The 14,723-nt window shown below is 40.6% G+C and overlaps 1 protein-coding gene across 3 annotated transcripts; it reads left to right on the top strand.

The window, feature by feature from the left end:
* The first annotated feature begins 4,363 nt into the window (after nt 1-4,363).
* LOC110488853 (adhesion G protein-coupled receptor E2) lies at nt 4,364-9,798 on the top strand. Of its 3 annotated transcripts, none has more exons than XM_036943010.1 (12): nt 4,364-4,485; nt 5,200-5,238; nt 5,926-5,985; nt 6,079-6,210; nt 6,717-6,845; nt 6,964-7,001; nt 7,128-7,244; nt 7,321-7,483; nt 7,678-7,800; nt 7,915-8,081; nt 8,224-8,382; nt 9,115-9,798. In XM_036943010.1, the coding sequence occupies exons 1-12, from the start codon at nt 4,476-4,478 to the stop codon at nt 9,271-9,273; spliced, it is 1,296 nt and encodes a 431-aa protein (XP_036798905.1). In that variant the 5' UTR covers nt 4,364-4,475; the 3' UTR covers nt 9,274-9,798. The 3 variants fall into 3 exon arrangements, with proteins under 3 accessions (XP_036798905.1, XP_021416958.2, XP_021416956.2); XM_021561281.2 differs by lacking the exon at nt 4,364-4,485 and adding an exon at nt 5,014-5,093; XM_021561283.2 differs by lacking the exons at nt 4,364-4,485; nt 8,224-8,382 and adding an exon at nt 5,010-5,093.
* Nucleotides 9,799-14,723: the final 4,925 nt, after the last annotated feature.

Raw genomic sequence — 14,723 nt, 5'->3', positions numbered from 1 at the left:
TGGCGCCAAGCTCCCAGAGGCAGCCCTCCATAAGCCTGGGTCAAAGGTCATTTCTTTACCGGCAGTGTTTTTCTATCCAGCCCTTTTCACTTGGCTCGCACTGAGATCTTGTAGCGCAACCTCTTAGCCAGCTCCGCCATCTCCACTTTCAGGTCTTCAACTTAACTGGAGGCAAAGAGAAACACGGGGATTAGCTTTGATTCAACATAGACACCCCCTGCAGCCAAAAGTTATAAAATTACACTGCACACATTAGTAACCCAAAACTGGACATAGGTCGTAGAGTGAATCAGGGTAGCCAAGTAGCCTGGTCAGAAGGGAGCACTCTCTCTGAGTTATGACAACGAAACATTCAAACCGACTGCTCCTTTTTTTAAATCAAGTTCTCAAAGTCCTCCAATAGTCAGGGACCTTGATGTATTACAGACAAATATTAAAGTAAAAATGCTGTTTTCCTCATGATGACTCATGAAGGTCATTCCCAGACATGAGTAGAATAGAATGCTTGTGTGTGTGTGTGTGTGTGTGTGTGTGTGTGTGTGTGTCAGTGTGTCAGGCCTGTGAGAGGGGGGAGCAATATGCTGACCCTTGTTCTCACACAGTGGGGGAGAGAGCAGCACTGGGGAGGGGAGGAAAAGGAGTAAGTGGAGGCAGGAAAAAAACAACATCCCACAGCTGAGGAAGGATGGAGGAGTGGGAAAGAATGCTTAATAAGGCCAAGCGCTCAGCAACGTTTGCACCAGTCACAGCATTGGCTGACTTTAAAATGCCTGTCATAGTTCCCCAGAATGTGTGTAAACATCTTGATCTTCCTGGGATGTTTCAATAACAGACAAAACGATGGGAGACGAGGGAGTTTCAACAAGTGTCTCATGTGTTCCCTCTGGTGGAATGGTGAGCAGCAGAGAACATCTCCCCATTGTGATTATATCATGTTTCACATAACAAAATGGATGAGCACTTCTTTCCTGATAAAATCTGTTGTGGTTGTTTGGATACTGTACATTTACATTTTAAATTGTTTAGCAAATAATACATTACACCAGGGTTGTACCTCAATAGTCTAATGTAGCTTCCTACTCGTATCTCTTCTCCTTCAACTGCATCCATCTGTGTTCACAAAATAGGTGAAACCACTTGTCGATGCTTCCTGGATATTTGCTTTTCACCTGTGGAAATGAAGGGAATAAGATGAGGAAGGATGCTACTTCACTTTAGACTATGGAGATTGTGGCCAACCTAAGAGGGATGTGGTTGCTGTGTGTTGTGTGGTGGTCACAGGCAAAGGGAGTGTGGGAGATGCTTCGAATGGGAGGTGGTTGATTTGATGTAATGTTTTTTATTGAACCTTTATATAACAAGGCAAGTCAGTTAAAAACAAATTCTTATTAACAATGAAGGCCTACCTCAGCCAAACCCTAACGACGCTGGGCCAATTGTGCACTGCCATATGGGACTCCCAACCATGACCGGTTGTGATACAGCCTGGAATTTAACCTGGGTCTGTAGGACACCTCTAGCACTGAGATGCTGTGCCTTAGACCACTACGCCACTCGAGAGCTCCAAGTGCTTGCTAATATTCTGCGGCAGTATTGTGACAAATCTTTAAGAAGAGACAACTATTTTTATGAGAAGTAGGCTTCATTTGTGAATGGGCTAAATAAGTTGCACAGTAATATAGAAACCAACAGTCACCATTGGCACATTTGTATATAACCTGTTGCCTGTGTAGCTAGCTAGGTAGTCTGGTAAATCAGACTGTGATACCAGCTTTCCAAGTTTTTGCAGTGCTTGTTTCAGGCTGTGTTACCAGAAAGCTGGTAGCTGTCTGATTGATCAGCTTACCTAGTTAGCGACACGGGCAACAAGGTCACTGGACATTGGAACTTAAAACATTTTTTTTTGCACTTTGAAGCAACTTTCCCATTACTTTAGAAGAATAGGAACCACCCAAGAAAGCTGTTGCAAACAAGCAGCAGCAAGGTTATCTTACAACTAAAACCTGTCTGTGTAGCTTAGCTACTAGTACATAATGTATTGCACATGAGCTAGCTATCCCATGCAGTTTGGATAAAGTTATACATTCTCACTTTCATTCCAAATGCAGAAACTAATATTGAAATGAATTAAATCTGCAATCTGTACATTACAATCCAGCAAGTTAAATCAACGAGCCAATAGGATCTCACTCTGCCAACCACCTTGCTTGTTCTGCCAACTATGATTAATTTGCTGCCGTTGGAAACTACAGATTCTGTCTGGTCTATCTTGGGTTAGTTATACAAATATTTGATTATAGCGTCTGCAACAACATGGCCAGCGCCATTGAGGCTATCTCAATTTAAGTCTATTTTTCTTCTTCCCCCTTTCAATCTCAGGGTGGACTCTACCACGGGGCCACTGATTTGCTGGTACTGTTAAAGTAACTGTAATTGTAGCAGTGTCACAAGTGTAGAGAGGAGTAGGCAGTCACAGGTATAGAACTACTACATTTATTAAATCGCCATATATAAAAGCGGGACGAAACCCAAAGTGCAAAATATTAAAGTTCTCAGGGAATAGTAGGAGAGATTCCTCTCAGGAAAACAAGCAACATTTACAATGACAGAGGGAGTATATATGCAGTGATAGAGTGGGGATTGGAACCAGGTGTGTGTAATGATTACGAGACATGTACGGGGTTGATGAGTGAAGGGCGTTTGTTCACAGCAGATTTGGCAGCAGCTAGAAGGCCGGCGACGCCGAACTTCTGAGCTGGACAGGAGGGGGAGCCAGAGCGAAGGATGGTGTGACATTCAGTAGTAGTAGTGTAGAGCTAGCAGTAGTAGTGGAGAGCTAGCATAGCAAAGGAGGAAAGGAAGAAAACAATCAAGGAAAGGATGCTAGGAAACGAGGAAAGGAAATTTAGCTTGGAAATTATGTGAGGAAAGGGAGTCACAAATGTCATCTGTGGAGTCACAAATGTTGTCATATTCAGAAAAACATATTTGACCACTTGTGTTTGCAAAGTATAAAATATGTTTGTAAAAATGTGAAGGGTTAACCAGAAAACCCCTTTTTTTAATTTGCTAATCATCATTTGTTTTGAGAGTGGTGACATTTATCTAGCCAAATCCCTTAGCTTTTTATCCAAACTGTAGTAGGGTCGCTGATTTCTTATTGTTTGAATTGCAAATTGCCAGTCAAACTGCGCACAGATAATGACCTGTGTCTGTTTATACAGTCAATTATACAATCATACAATAAATTTGACTTTGTTTTTACAAATCTAACTATACTGAATAAAAATATGAATGCAACATGCAACAATTTCAACAATTTTACTGAGTTACAATTCATATAAGGAAACCAGTCAATTGAAATAAATTCATTAGGCCCTAATCTATGGATTTCACATGGCTGGGCAGCGGTGCTGGGCCTGAGGAGCCAGGCCCAGCCAATCAGAATGAGTTTTTCCCCACAAAAGGGCTTTATGACAGACAGAATACTCCTGGTATACTCCTGGCTGGTCGAAGACAATCCCGCAGGTGAAGTAGCCGGATGTGGATGTCCTGGGCTGGCGTGGTTACATGTGGTCTGCAGTTGTGAGGCCGGTTGGACGTACTGACAAATTCTCTAAAACGATATTGGAGGTGGTTTATGGTAGAGAAATTAACATAAAATTCTCTGGCAACAGCTCTGGTGTACATTTCTGCAGTCAGTATTCCAATTGCAAGCTCCCTCAAAACTTGAGACATCTGTGGCATTGTGTTAAGTGACAAAACTGCACATTTTAAAGTGACCTTTTATTGTCCCCAGCACAAAGTGCACCTGTGTCATGATCATGCTTTTTAATCAGCTTATTGATATGCCACACCTGTCAGGTGGATGGATTGTCTTGGCAAAGGAGAAATGCTCCCTAACAGGGATGTAAATAAATGTGTGGACAAAATTTGTAAGAAATAAGCGTTTTGTGCATATGGAACATTTCTGGGATCTTTTATTTCAGCTCATGAAACATGGGACCAACACTTTACATGTTGCATTCATATTTTTGTTTACTGTACATAACATAATGGTAATCATTTATATGAATGGTAAATCTCTATTGATAAACTGTGTAAATCAACCAAGATATAGCCTAGGCCTATTCATAATTCAGGTGAATGCATATTCAATAGTGTTATTGAGCATGTTTTGGCTGATATCATGAGGCTACAGATGACAAACAATCTGTTTCCCTTCCATTTGGGACTTATTTTATTATACTGTTCCACGATATTTGCATAAAAAGACACAACCTCTTCTTTTATGAAAGCGCACGCTGTCTCGTTAAGAGCTAATGACGTCGTTCACACACAGGATGGCGGGATGGAGACAGGTTTTTTGTTTTTACTGTGTTTCTTACAGTCTATGCGGGGAACATGGTGTCTGACAGTGAAAGTGATAAGAATTGCAACGGAAGTATATTTCCAGGGTTGGGGTCAATGAGGAGATGGAAGGAAGTAGGTTACAAGTTTGAATCCGATGAAGCTAGCAACAATGAGGGAGACGATGTGTCGAGGAAGATAGGTGTCGAGTTCATAAGAATGAGCTGTACTCCAGTAGCTCTGGAGATGAACTAGAAGAGGTGGCAGGTGTAGTGAAGGTCTCAGAGTAAATGGAATGGTATAGAAAACATGGTTTTCATGGGTTTGATAATAGTCCATTCAGTCCATTCCATCCATTACACTCCATTTCATCAAACCCAACCTTCATTTATGTTGTGATGCAGTATTCACGACCACAATCTCACAAAACTTGGTTAAAGAATGACTTTATGAAAAATGATCCTATTTACACTTGGTAGTCGATTTTGACACTGAAGAATACGTTTTGGACTCATAAAGATGCTACATAGGCTGTTTTCTAAATGAGAAGTTGGTTTTTAGGGGCGGTTGCTGTTTAAAGAGAAAGATGTTGCTAGATAAGATGAGCTATTCATACTTCACTGTGCTTACCATATGCGTGATGTTACCAAATCATTACTTAGAATGAAAGCCAAGCTGGCATTTGACATTAACTCATCGCTTGTCAGAGAGCATGGGAGCAATTATATTTCTCCTGATTCTGGGTCGGTAAATGTTCAGCTTTTTATTTGACCAACATCACTGAGTCTTTAAAAGATATATATTATATGTATGTGTGCAGTTCAACCTTTCTTTTGTGTCTTCATTTAGCGCTTCTCAAGGACTATGGTCATGGAGCGCCACAGGAAGGTGGGGCTGAAGCTAAGGGGATTTTGTGTTATGCTATTTGTGATGATGATGATGAAGACTGAACGTGAAGGTTTTAGACTTAATGTTTGTAAATGATTGTATTGTTAAGTTGATCAGTAATACTCACCTATATCAGCAATTTATACATATACATTTATGCAATTTATACATTTGTTCATTCTCCAGCATTAACCAGACCTTGCTCAAGAACATTAAAACCATCCACTTTAAGGGGGGTCTTTATTCAGAAAATATGTATTTATTTTGACGTAAATATGATCTGTCAGAACTTTAAACATTATTTTCCTCTGATGTATATAGCTTTGAATCAATACTCTTATGGATACCTTGAGTTTGAGAGTGAATTGTATGTAAGCAGGACTAGCCAAAACCAGCGCTTTAAAAATGGCCATGTAACGACATTACGCCTGTCATAACATTCTTCTGTATATGTGGTGTCATTTAGATATCGACAAGTGTAGTAGCAACTCCCTCATCTGTGGGGACAATTCAGATTGTTTCAACACTATCATGTGCTTTCACCCATGGAATTAGCTGTTAGGAGGTTGAAGGTCAAGGGGGTGGGATGACCTGAAATATTCTGCTTTTACAAAATGTTGTGCTGTTTTCAAATGAAACACAATTACCTTGCTCCTGTTAAAGCTTTTAAAATTCATGTATTTTTAGGTATTACTGTGTGTGTTTCTCTGGGTTTAATGACTACTGGTGGCACTCAACAATGCTTGGGTAAGCATTCTGTGTCTTTAGTATCATCCTTATAATCAGACACTCTCACCCTCATCTCTCCATCTCATCCTCACCACACACTTTCTCTTTCAGACATAGACGAGTGTGTTGGGATCCCAGATATTTGTGGGAAATGGGGAACCTGTCGTAATCAGGGTTGTAGCTACCTGTGCACGTGTCCCAATGGATTTAGGAACTCTGGCAACGGACAAACTCCGTGTGCAGGTGAGAGAAACACAATTATTCTTGAGTCTTCTGACTGTCCCATCCACTGCTGTGTTATTTTGACTGACCCATAATATTCTGTTTCTGGTATTTACCCCTTGTGTAACAGGCTTCACTGTGCCTGCTTTACTGTCCCTGGCTCAAACTAATTATCCTCTGATTAACAAACACACATAACTGTCTGCTTGACAACACATTAGCCAGATGCGCCATCGAAAAGGTACCATTTTGGTGAAGAAGGTGGAACATTTTAAACTCTCTAACACTTGGACTCGACTCAACATTATTTAGATATCAACGAGTGTATAGACATTCTCCCCGTCTGTGGGGACAATTGAACATGCGTCAACACCGCAGGCTGTTTAAAACTGTGTCTTCCTGGGTTTTGATTAGAGCCTGAGAATATCACTGGTAAAATGTTTGTGTGACGTCCTTTCTTGTCATCCCACACTTTCAACATCTCTCCCTTAATTCCTCATCTCTTTCTTTTTCTCTTCCTCTTTCAGACATTGACGAGTGTAATACAGACGGAGTATGTGGAAATGTGGGCATCTGTCAAAACCTGATTAGCAGTTACTGGTGCCAGTGTCCTGCTGGATTTACTAACTTTGGCAAAAACCAAGCTAAGTGTGTAGGTGAGAGACAAGCACCATTCCACCTGTTTTCCATGATGTACTCCTTTATCATGCACAGGTCTGTACATAGTGTACTGTAGAAGGGTATTGAGATAATGTCTCCATGCTTTTACTTTAGAGCTTATTTGTGACCAGTATGAAACACAGCCTGGACAGGTAAAGCTTTACTTTAGAATTATTACATTATTAATTGGGAAAAGGGTATTTTTCCTTGAACTTGAAATGTGTTATGCATTTTCCCACTAATGCACATGCCCCCCCTCCTCCCTCCCTCCCTCCCAGACTCTACCAGGCTTTGATCGTTTATTGTCTCTGTTGAGAAACAACTGTTTGGGGTTGAGCAACTCTATGTTGCCTGGACCGACAAGACTGCTGCCAACTGGAGATGTGCTTTTGACAGTAAGTCACCACACAGAAACACACATGCAAACGCACACACACACACGTACAAAACCCTCATGTGTCTCTTCTCTAGTTACTGGTTAATACCACTGATGTTGTTCAACTCGGCCTCCAGTCCAATGGTCACCGTAGTAGCAGTGAAGTGACTAAGTTACTGAGGACGATTGAAATCTCTATCAGACTGATCGCTCCACTGCTGACAGAGAACGTGACCAGGATAGAGACCAACCACACAGGTAACACACACACACTGAGCACATATTTACAATGGGGCGGCAGGCTCAATCTGAGCACCATACTGACCATAAACGGAGCACTAACGAGTACATTACATTGTGTCAACTTAAAATATAATTAATGCAATACTGTGTTCTTCCCAGTAATGGTGATGTCTGCTCTGTGTTGATTTTGTCAATATGATGAAAAACAGAGGTTGAGATTATGGTGAGGAGAGACAAGACTCCACCTAAAGGACCAATCAGCCTGACCAATGAGAACACTCAACTTGACACCACCTGGGAGACGGTGGTTGGAGATGACCAGAATTACCCAGGTAGCCACAGTCCTACAGTACCAATCATCTGCTCAAAATATTATTAAAGGCACACATTGAGATATTGTGAGTTGTACATGTTCTTGTATCAGGCCTTATGTTTTTTGTGTGCAGGGTTTGCGTATGTCGTTCTGCTCAGCTATAGGAATCTGGATAGTCTGAAGGACCACACTTCTCATCAGAGCCAGCAGCTCATGTCCAGTGCTGCGACGGTGTCCGTTAGCAACTCCAACACAACATACCTGCCCCAACAGGTTAATCTCACCTTCCATCACCTGCAGGTAACACTTGTCTCTACTTAATAGTTTCTGACTGTCAGTAAAACATGTTTTTCATTTATATATTTTCAATTAAGTCAAATTTTTTCCTGAATTTACTGAGTCTAAATGGAATTGACCCCAACCCATATACACTGTGTCCTAGTCCAGTGATGTTGACCCCACCTGTGTTTATTGGTCGGATGAGAATGAACCGGGGGTGTGGTCTGGGAGGGGTTGCACCTTAGTGATGTCAAACTCCAACCAGACTGTGTGCTCCTGCAACCATCTCAGCACATTCGCTGTGCTGAACGAATTGCAACAGGTAAAGGTGATGAGAACACTAACCAGTTTTCCATCCTATGACTTGTCGGGAAAGCATGCAGTTTATTAGGCAACAGACTAAGTGTGTTTATGTTGAACTTCACAGGGTGGTGAATGTGCATGGTGATGAGTTTGGTACTGCTTTCAAATAGTGCTGTGGGCTTAAGGGCACGTTTCAATACCGGAGTGGGCACATTTGCTATAAAGCGCAAAAAAAATAATTGTGAGAAAACGCTCAGTAGAGTCGAAAATGCCATGTAAACCCATTTAACTTGTATTTTTTATTCGGGTCATGGACATTTTACCGCAAAGGATATTTTTATCTGCACTATGTCATCAAGCACAGCCTTTTATCTGCAACATGTCAATGTGATGGAAACACCTCTCTGGTGGGAAAATGCACATATTGTTTTAATGCTGATTTTAGAGTATTCCCATGTAAATCTGTTGCCAAATGGATGGAAACTTACTGTAGCTAGTGTAGCACATCTGAAGAGGGAGAAAATATATTCCCAGATATCTGTGTCAGAGACTATCTTTGGCTCATCTTCAAATGTTCGTGTTTTAAACTACTAAATGTAATTGTTTGATTCATTTGTCACATTATTTAGGGGAGTTTGATATTTGTTGAGTGCTTAAGTGCTGATGTTCTTTTGGAGGCTCGAACGTGTGTTTGATATGTTCATACTGTCTAGATGGTGTGTGTCTAATGCTCGTTATTCCTCTTCGGCAGGGAAGCGGGCAGCTGTCGTTGGTGATGTGGGTGGGTGTTGTTGTGGCACTGACCTGTGTGTTCCTGTCCCTGATCACCACCCTGTGGTGTCGCTTTGTCAGCCGCAAACGCCGTGGAGGACGCCGGCTGCAACAGGATGTACAGCTACATAGAAAATAAGACATGGATTTGAACTATTTGTGTTCTAAGAAAAGCTTTACTTGGATTGAAATTCATTTGTAACATTGTCTCTTGGCTTGCAAGGGCATCCACATGCCAGCAATTCTTTTTTTAAGTAGTATGAAAATGTATCAAACAAACAAAAGTATAAGAACACAACTTTATGTTAATAGATATACAATATCTCATGTGTAGAACTCAGTTCTGGAGTGTAACAAATGAGCTCTCATCTCTATGGCAACATACATAAGTCAATTCAGTCTCATAAACATGGTTTGTAATTTGTAGAGATGAGAATAGTGGTATATCCACTCAATGCTGCATTTGTCCAGTATTATGCCACTTGGTTGTTGTTGTAACTGAGTTATTTCAAGTGAAAGTAGATTTTTCCTGTTTATTATACAGTACTTGAGAAGGTATTTTAATCCAAAAATCATCTCCCTATTATTTCCTCCATTCTGATATAAATATCTAAATATGAGTTGTCCGTTTCTTCAAAAATAAAGCACAACATCATACTGAAAGTACAATGAATTTGATAATTGCTCACCCAAGACATTGTTTTTTTTGCCTCTCATTAGGCTAGGCCTATAGAACTGCCCACATGGTGTAAAGACTTCCAAACTGACTTAAAGGCCCAGTGCAGTCAAGAACATGATTTCCTGAGTTTTATGTATATTTAAACACTTTGAGGTTGGAATAAGACTGTGAAATTGTGGACATTATGATAATGCCCTTTTAGTGTAAGAGCTGTTTGAAAATGTCAGCCTGTTTAGGTAGGATGGAGTTTTGGCTTGCTGGTGACATCACCAGGCAGTAAATTAGTCAATAGACCAATAAGAAAGAGCGTTCCAAACCTGGGCTGTATCATAAAAATCCCCCACCCCCCCCCCAAAAAAACAAGCTTTTTGGTCTTAATTTAAGGTTATGGTTAGGCATATGGTTAGCCGTGTGTTTAAGTTTAGGGTTTTGTTTCAAATGAAATTTTAATTAAGAAGAGACATTTTAGAAATAAGCTGTGGCTGTAGTAACTAGTGACGACAAGTGCACAGAGAGGGATAGCTTTGTCAAGAAGACTTCGCGTTTTGTGTCAGCCAGACTAGAGAAATGTACTGTATGTCTGCCCTGAAATTTACCGTTGATCATCATGAAGGAACATAGTGTGAGTGATATTAATATTGTAAATCCAATGTCTCCCACCATTTGATCATAGTTACTTCTTCATTTTCCAACAGGCTGTTTATCACACAAATGCATTTGCCATCATTATCATGACTTTGATATCTCTCATTCTCAATAGCTCTTGAAACTTCTCTCTTCATTGGTTAATCGACCTACCTTTTGAGCTAACATAAATCTAGATAATGTAGCCTTTCAATATATTAGGATGCTTCGGCTATGGAAGGAGAATTCATCAGGAAAATTATTGATTTAATGGACAAATAGTCCCACCACCACTTCAAGAAAAACCCAGAAACCCTCTTAATTTGTGTAATCACAAAGACACACTAAATGTTAAGCATTGCAACCCCTTTCCCGTCAATGCTGATAGAGCAAGTGAGAATGTGAAAGTTAAGGGAAATGCTGCTGCAGTAACTTGTAAAATTTGCATAAAGGTCAGTCATCTTCAAAATAAATCAAGAGCAAAACATTTTGAAAAGAAAAGAGAAAGATAAGTAGCCTTGCTTCAGAGTGAAATATGGATTGTTAGTCTGCTTTTGGTAAGGCAGATGGTTTATGTGGCCCTGTTGATAAGAGTCTATACTGTGCATGTTGGTGTTTTAGATCAATGTGTCCTCTTATGTCTGATCTTGGAGATAGACCCTCTACACTAGAGTCTAATTCAGGGATGGAACTCCTGGACGTGGTCTACGCAAAACTAGACAAATTAACCTGATGTGAATTGCGATGCAAATGGTCTTCTCATGCCACACAGTCAGTTCCTCTTTGTTTTCTACTTAAAATAATACTCCGTTGCTAGTTATGGGGAAATATTTTTACATCCCTGCACTAACCACATGTGTGAGGTCTCCAAATTATTCTTTAGAACTAAAACCAAGCTGACATGTAACATTAACTCACCAGCTGTCAGAGGTCATGGAAGCCATTCTATTTCTACTGATTGTGGGTCGGTCCATTTTCTGCTTTTTATTTGACCAACACATCATCATTGAAATGTCCTTGTTTTTGAAAGAAAAGCACATTTTTGGGCCATTAAAATAACATCAAATTGATCAGTAATACATTGTAGACATTGTTCATGTTGTAAAAGACTATTGTAGCTGGAAACGGCTTATTTTTTTATGGAATATCAACATAGGCGTATAGAGGCACATTATCAGCAACCACCATTCCTGTGTTGCAATGGCACGTTGTGTTAGCTAATCCAGGTTTATAATTTTAAAAGGCTAATTGTTCAATTTCTCACATGGAATAGCCTTAATTTCTCAGAACAAGAATAGACTGACAAGTTTTAGAAGAAAGTTATTTGTTTCTGCTCATTTTCAGCCTGTAATCGAACCCACAAATGCTGACGCTCCAGATACTCAACTAGTCTAATGGCGGCCAGTTTTATTGCTTCTTTAATCAGCACAACAGTTTTCAGCTGTGTTAACATACTTGCAAAAGAAACGACAGTCCATCTTTAATTTAGGACATGAAGGTCAGTCAATGTGGAACATTTCTAGAACTTTGAACGTTTCTTCAAGTGCAGTCGCAAAAACCATCAAGCGCTATGATGAAACTGGCTCTCATTAGGACTGCCACAGGAAAGGAAGACCCAGAGTTACCTCTGCTGCAGAGGATAAGTTCATTAGAGTTACCACCCTCAGAAATTGCAGCCCGAATAAATGCTTCAGAGGGTTCAAGTAACAGACACATCTCAACATTAACTGTTCAGAGGAGACTGCATGAATCAGGCCTTCATGGTTGAATTGCTGCAAAGAAACCACTACTAAAGGACACCAATAAGAGGAAGAGACTTGCTTGGGCTAAGAAACACGAGCAATGGTCATTAGACCGGTGAAAATCTGTCCTTTGGTCTGATGAGTCCAAATTTGAGATTTGTGGTTCCAACCGCCGTGGCTTTGTGAGACGCAGAGCAGGTGAACGGATGATCTCCACGTGTCGTTCCCACCGTGAAGCATGGAGGAGGAGATATGATGGTGTGGAGGTGCTTTGCTGGTGACACTATCAGTGATTTATGTAGAATTCAAGGCACACCTAAACAGCATGGCTACCACAGCATTCTGCAGCGATACGTCATCCCATCTGGTTTGTGCAATGACCCAAAAACAAACCTCCAGGCGGTGTAAGGGCTATTTGACCAAGAAGGAGTGATGGAGTGCTGCATCAGATGACCTGGCCTCTACAATCACCTGACCTCCACCCAATAGAGATGGTTTAGGATGAGTTGGACCGCAGAGTGAAGGAAAGCAGCCAACAAGTGTTCAGCATATGTGGAACTCCAAGACTGCCAGAAAAGCATTCCAGGTAAAGCTGGTTGAGAGAATGCCAAGAGTGTGCAAAGCAGTCATCAAGGCAAATGGTGGCTACTTTAAAGAATCTAACACATTAAATCTATTTTGATTTGTTTAACACTTTTTTGGTTATTACATGATTCCATATGTATTATTTCATAGTTTTGATGTCTTCACTATTGTAGAAAATAGTAAAAATAAAAAAAAACCTTGACTGAGTAGATGTGTCTTAATTTTGGACTGGTGCTGTACTTTGATCAGTATTGTTGACCTTTGATCATCTCCAGCATTAAACAGACCCTGTTTAGGAACGTTCAACACTATGTACTGTTTAGTAGTGGGATGTTTTTTCTGAAGATAATCTAGTATTTCGAAATTCACCTCTCATCTCCCTCATGTAGATATAATGAGAGCTTAAATGAGAAGAACATCTGTAGGCTATTCAACTTGTATCAACACCTTTGAAAGCTACTACTGTCAATGCTATTCTGTCTTCAGATCGCTTGGCTTTGAATCATGTGGTGGTCAATATAATCTTATTGAAAGTGTGACTGTGTTAACGTGTGAGGGATTATCACCCTCTCTTTGTCAAAAAAACAATCTTTAATCATCTTTCCATCTCCACTACTTTTCCCTTTACCACTCCCTTTCTCTATCAGACATAGATGAGTGTGTTGAGAACCAACATTTTTGTGGGGAACGGAGAATCGATCTCAATCAGCTGGGCAGCTACCTGTGCAAGTGTCACACAGGATTCAGTCGCTATGGCAACAGACAAACTCAGTGTGCAGGTGAGAGACACATTTCTTCTTGGGTGCTGTTGTATTGGGTTTAGTCTAAATACTCTTTTGTCTGTCTTCCATGTACAGGCTGACTACTGAACCACTATAACATTCCTTGTCAAGTTTTATTTACCCAGGCCAAAACCTGAATGGCAGTTACTGGTGCCAGTGTCCTGCTGGATTTACTAACTTCAGCAAAAACCAAACTAAGTGTGTAGGTGAGAGTGAAGCACCATTCCACCTGTTGTCCATGATGTACTCCTTTATCATGCACAGCTATGTACATAGTGTACTGTAGAAGGGTATTGAGATAATGTCTCCATGCTTTTACTTTAGAGCTTCTGTGACCAGTATGAAACACAGCCTGGACAGGTAAAGCTTTACTTTAGAATTATTACATTATTCATTAGAAAATTGTATTTTTCCTTGATCTAGAATTGTTTTATGCATTTCCCCACTAATGCACATGCCCCCCTCCCCCCTCCCAGACTGTACCAGGCTTTGATAGTTTCTTGTCTCTGTTGAGAAAAACAGTTAGGTGTTGAGCAACTCTACGTTGTAAGTCACCACACACAAACACACACATGCATATAACTATTGTCTCTTTTCTGTAGTTACTGGTTAATACCACTGATGTTCTTCAATTGGGCCTCCAGTCCAATGGTCACCGTAGTAGCAGTGAAGTGACTAAGTTACTGAGGAAGATTGAAATCTCTCTGACTGAACGCTCAGCTGCTGCCAGAGACCTAACCACACAGGTAACACATGGACTCTGAGCACACGCTGACCACATATTTACCATTTACTGACCACCTCGCAGGCACCACAGGTTGACCACAATCTGAGCACCATACTGATCATAAACGGAGCACTAACAAGCACATTACATTGTGTCAACGTTAAAATATCTTTAATGCAATACTGTGTTCTTTCAGTAATGGGGATTTCTGCTCTGTGTTGATTTTGTCAATGTTGAAAAACAGAGGTTGAGATTATGGTGAGGAGAGACAAGACTCCACCTGAAGGACCAGTCAGCCTGACCAATGAGAACACTCAACTTGACACCAACTAATTGAGAGAAAAGAGACAGCTACATATACATTTTAGTCATTTAGCAGATGCTCTTATCCAGAGCGACTTCCAGTTAGTGCATTCATCTTAAGATAGCAAGGTGGGTGAACCACATATC

The sequence above is a fragment of the Oncorhynchus mykiss genome, chromosome 14 (assembly GCF_013265735.2).
Source record: "Oncorhynchus mykiss isolate Arlee chromosome 14, USDA_OmykA_1.1, whole genome shotgun sequence".
Taxonomy (NCBI): Eukaryota; Metazoa; Chordata; class Actinopteri; order Salmoniformes; family Salmonidae; genus Oncorhynchus; species Oncorhynchus mykiss.
The sequence above is the reverse complement of the archived record's forward strand: the minus strand, read 5'-3'. Positions and strand labels throughout refer to the sequence as shown.

Bases quoted from the DNA above. Each gene is read 5' to 3' on its own strand.
- LOC110488853 (XM_021561281.2), top strand. From the start codon at position 5,063: ATGGGAGCAATTATATTTCTCCTGATTCTGG. The intron at 7,245-7,320 runs GTAAGTCACCAC...TCTCTTCTCTAG, and splicing joins CTGGAGATGTGCTTTTGACA to TTACTGGTTAATACCACTGA. The intron at 7,484-7,677 runs GTAACACACACA...GATGAAAAACAG, and splicing joins GATAGAGACCAACCACACAG to AGGTTGAGATTATGGTGAGG.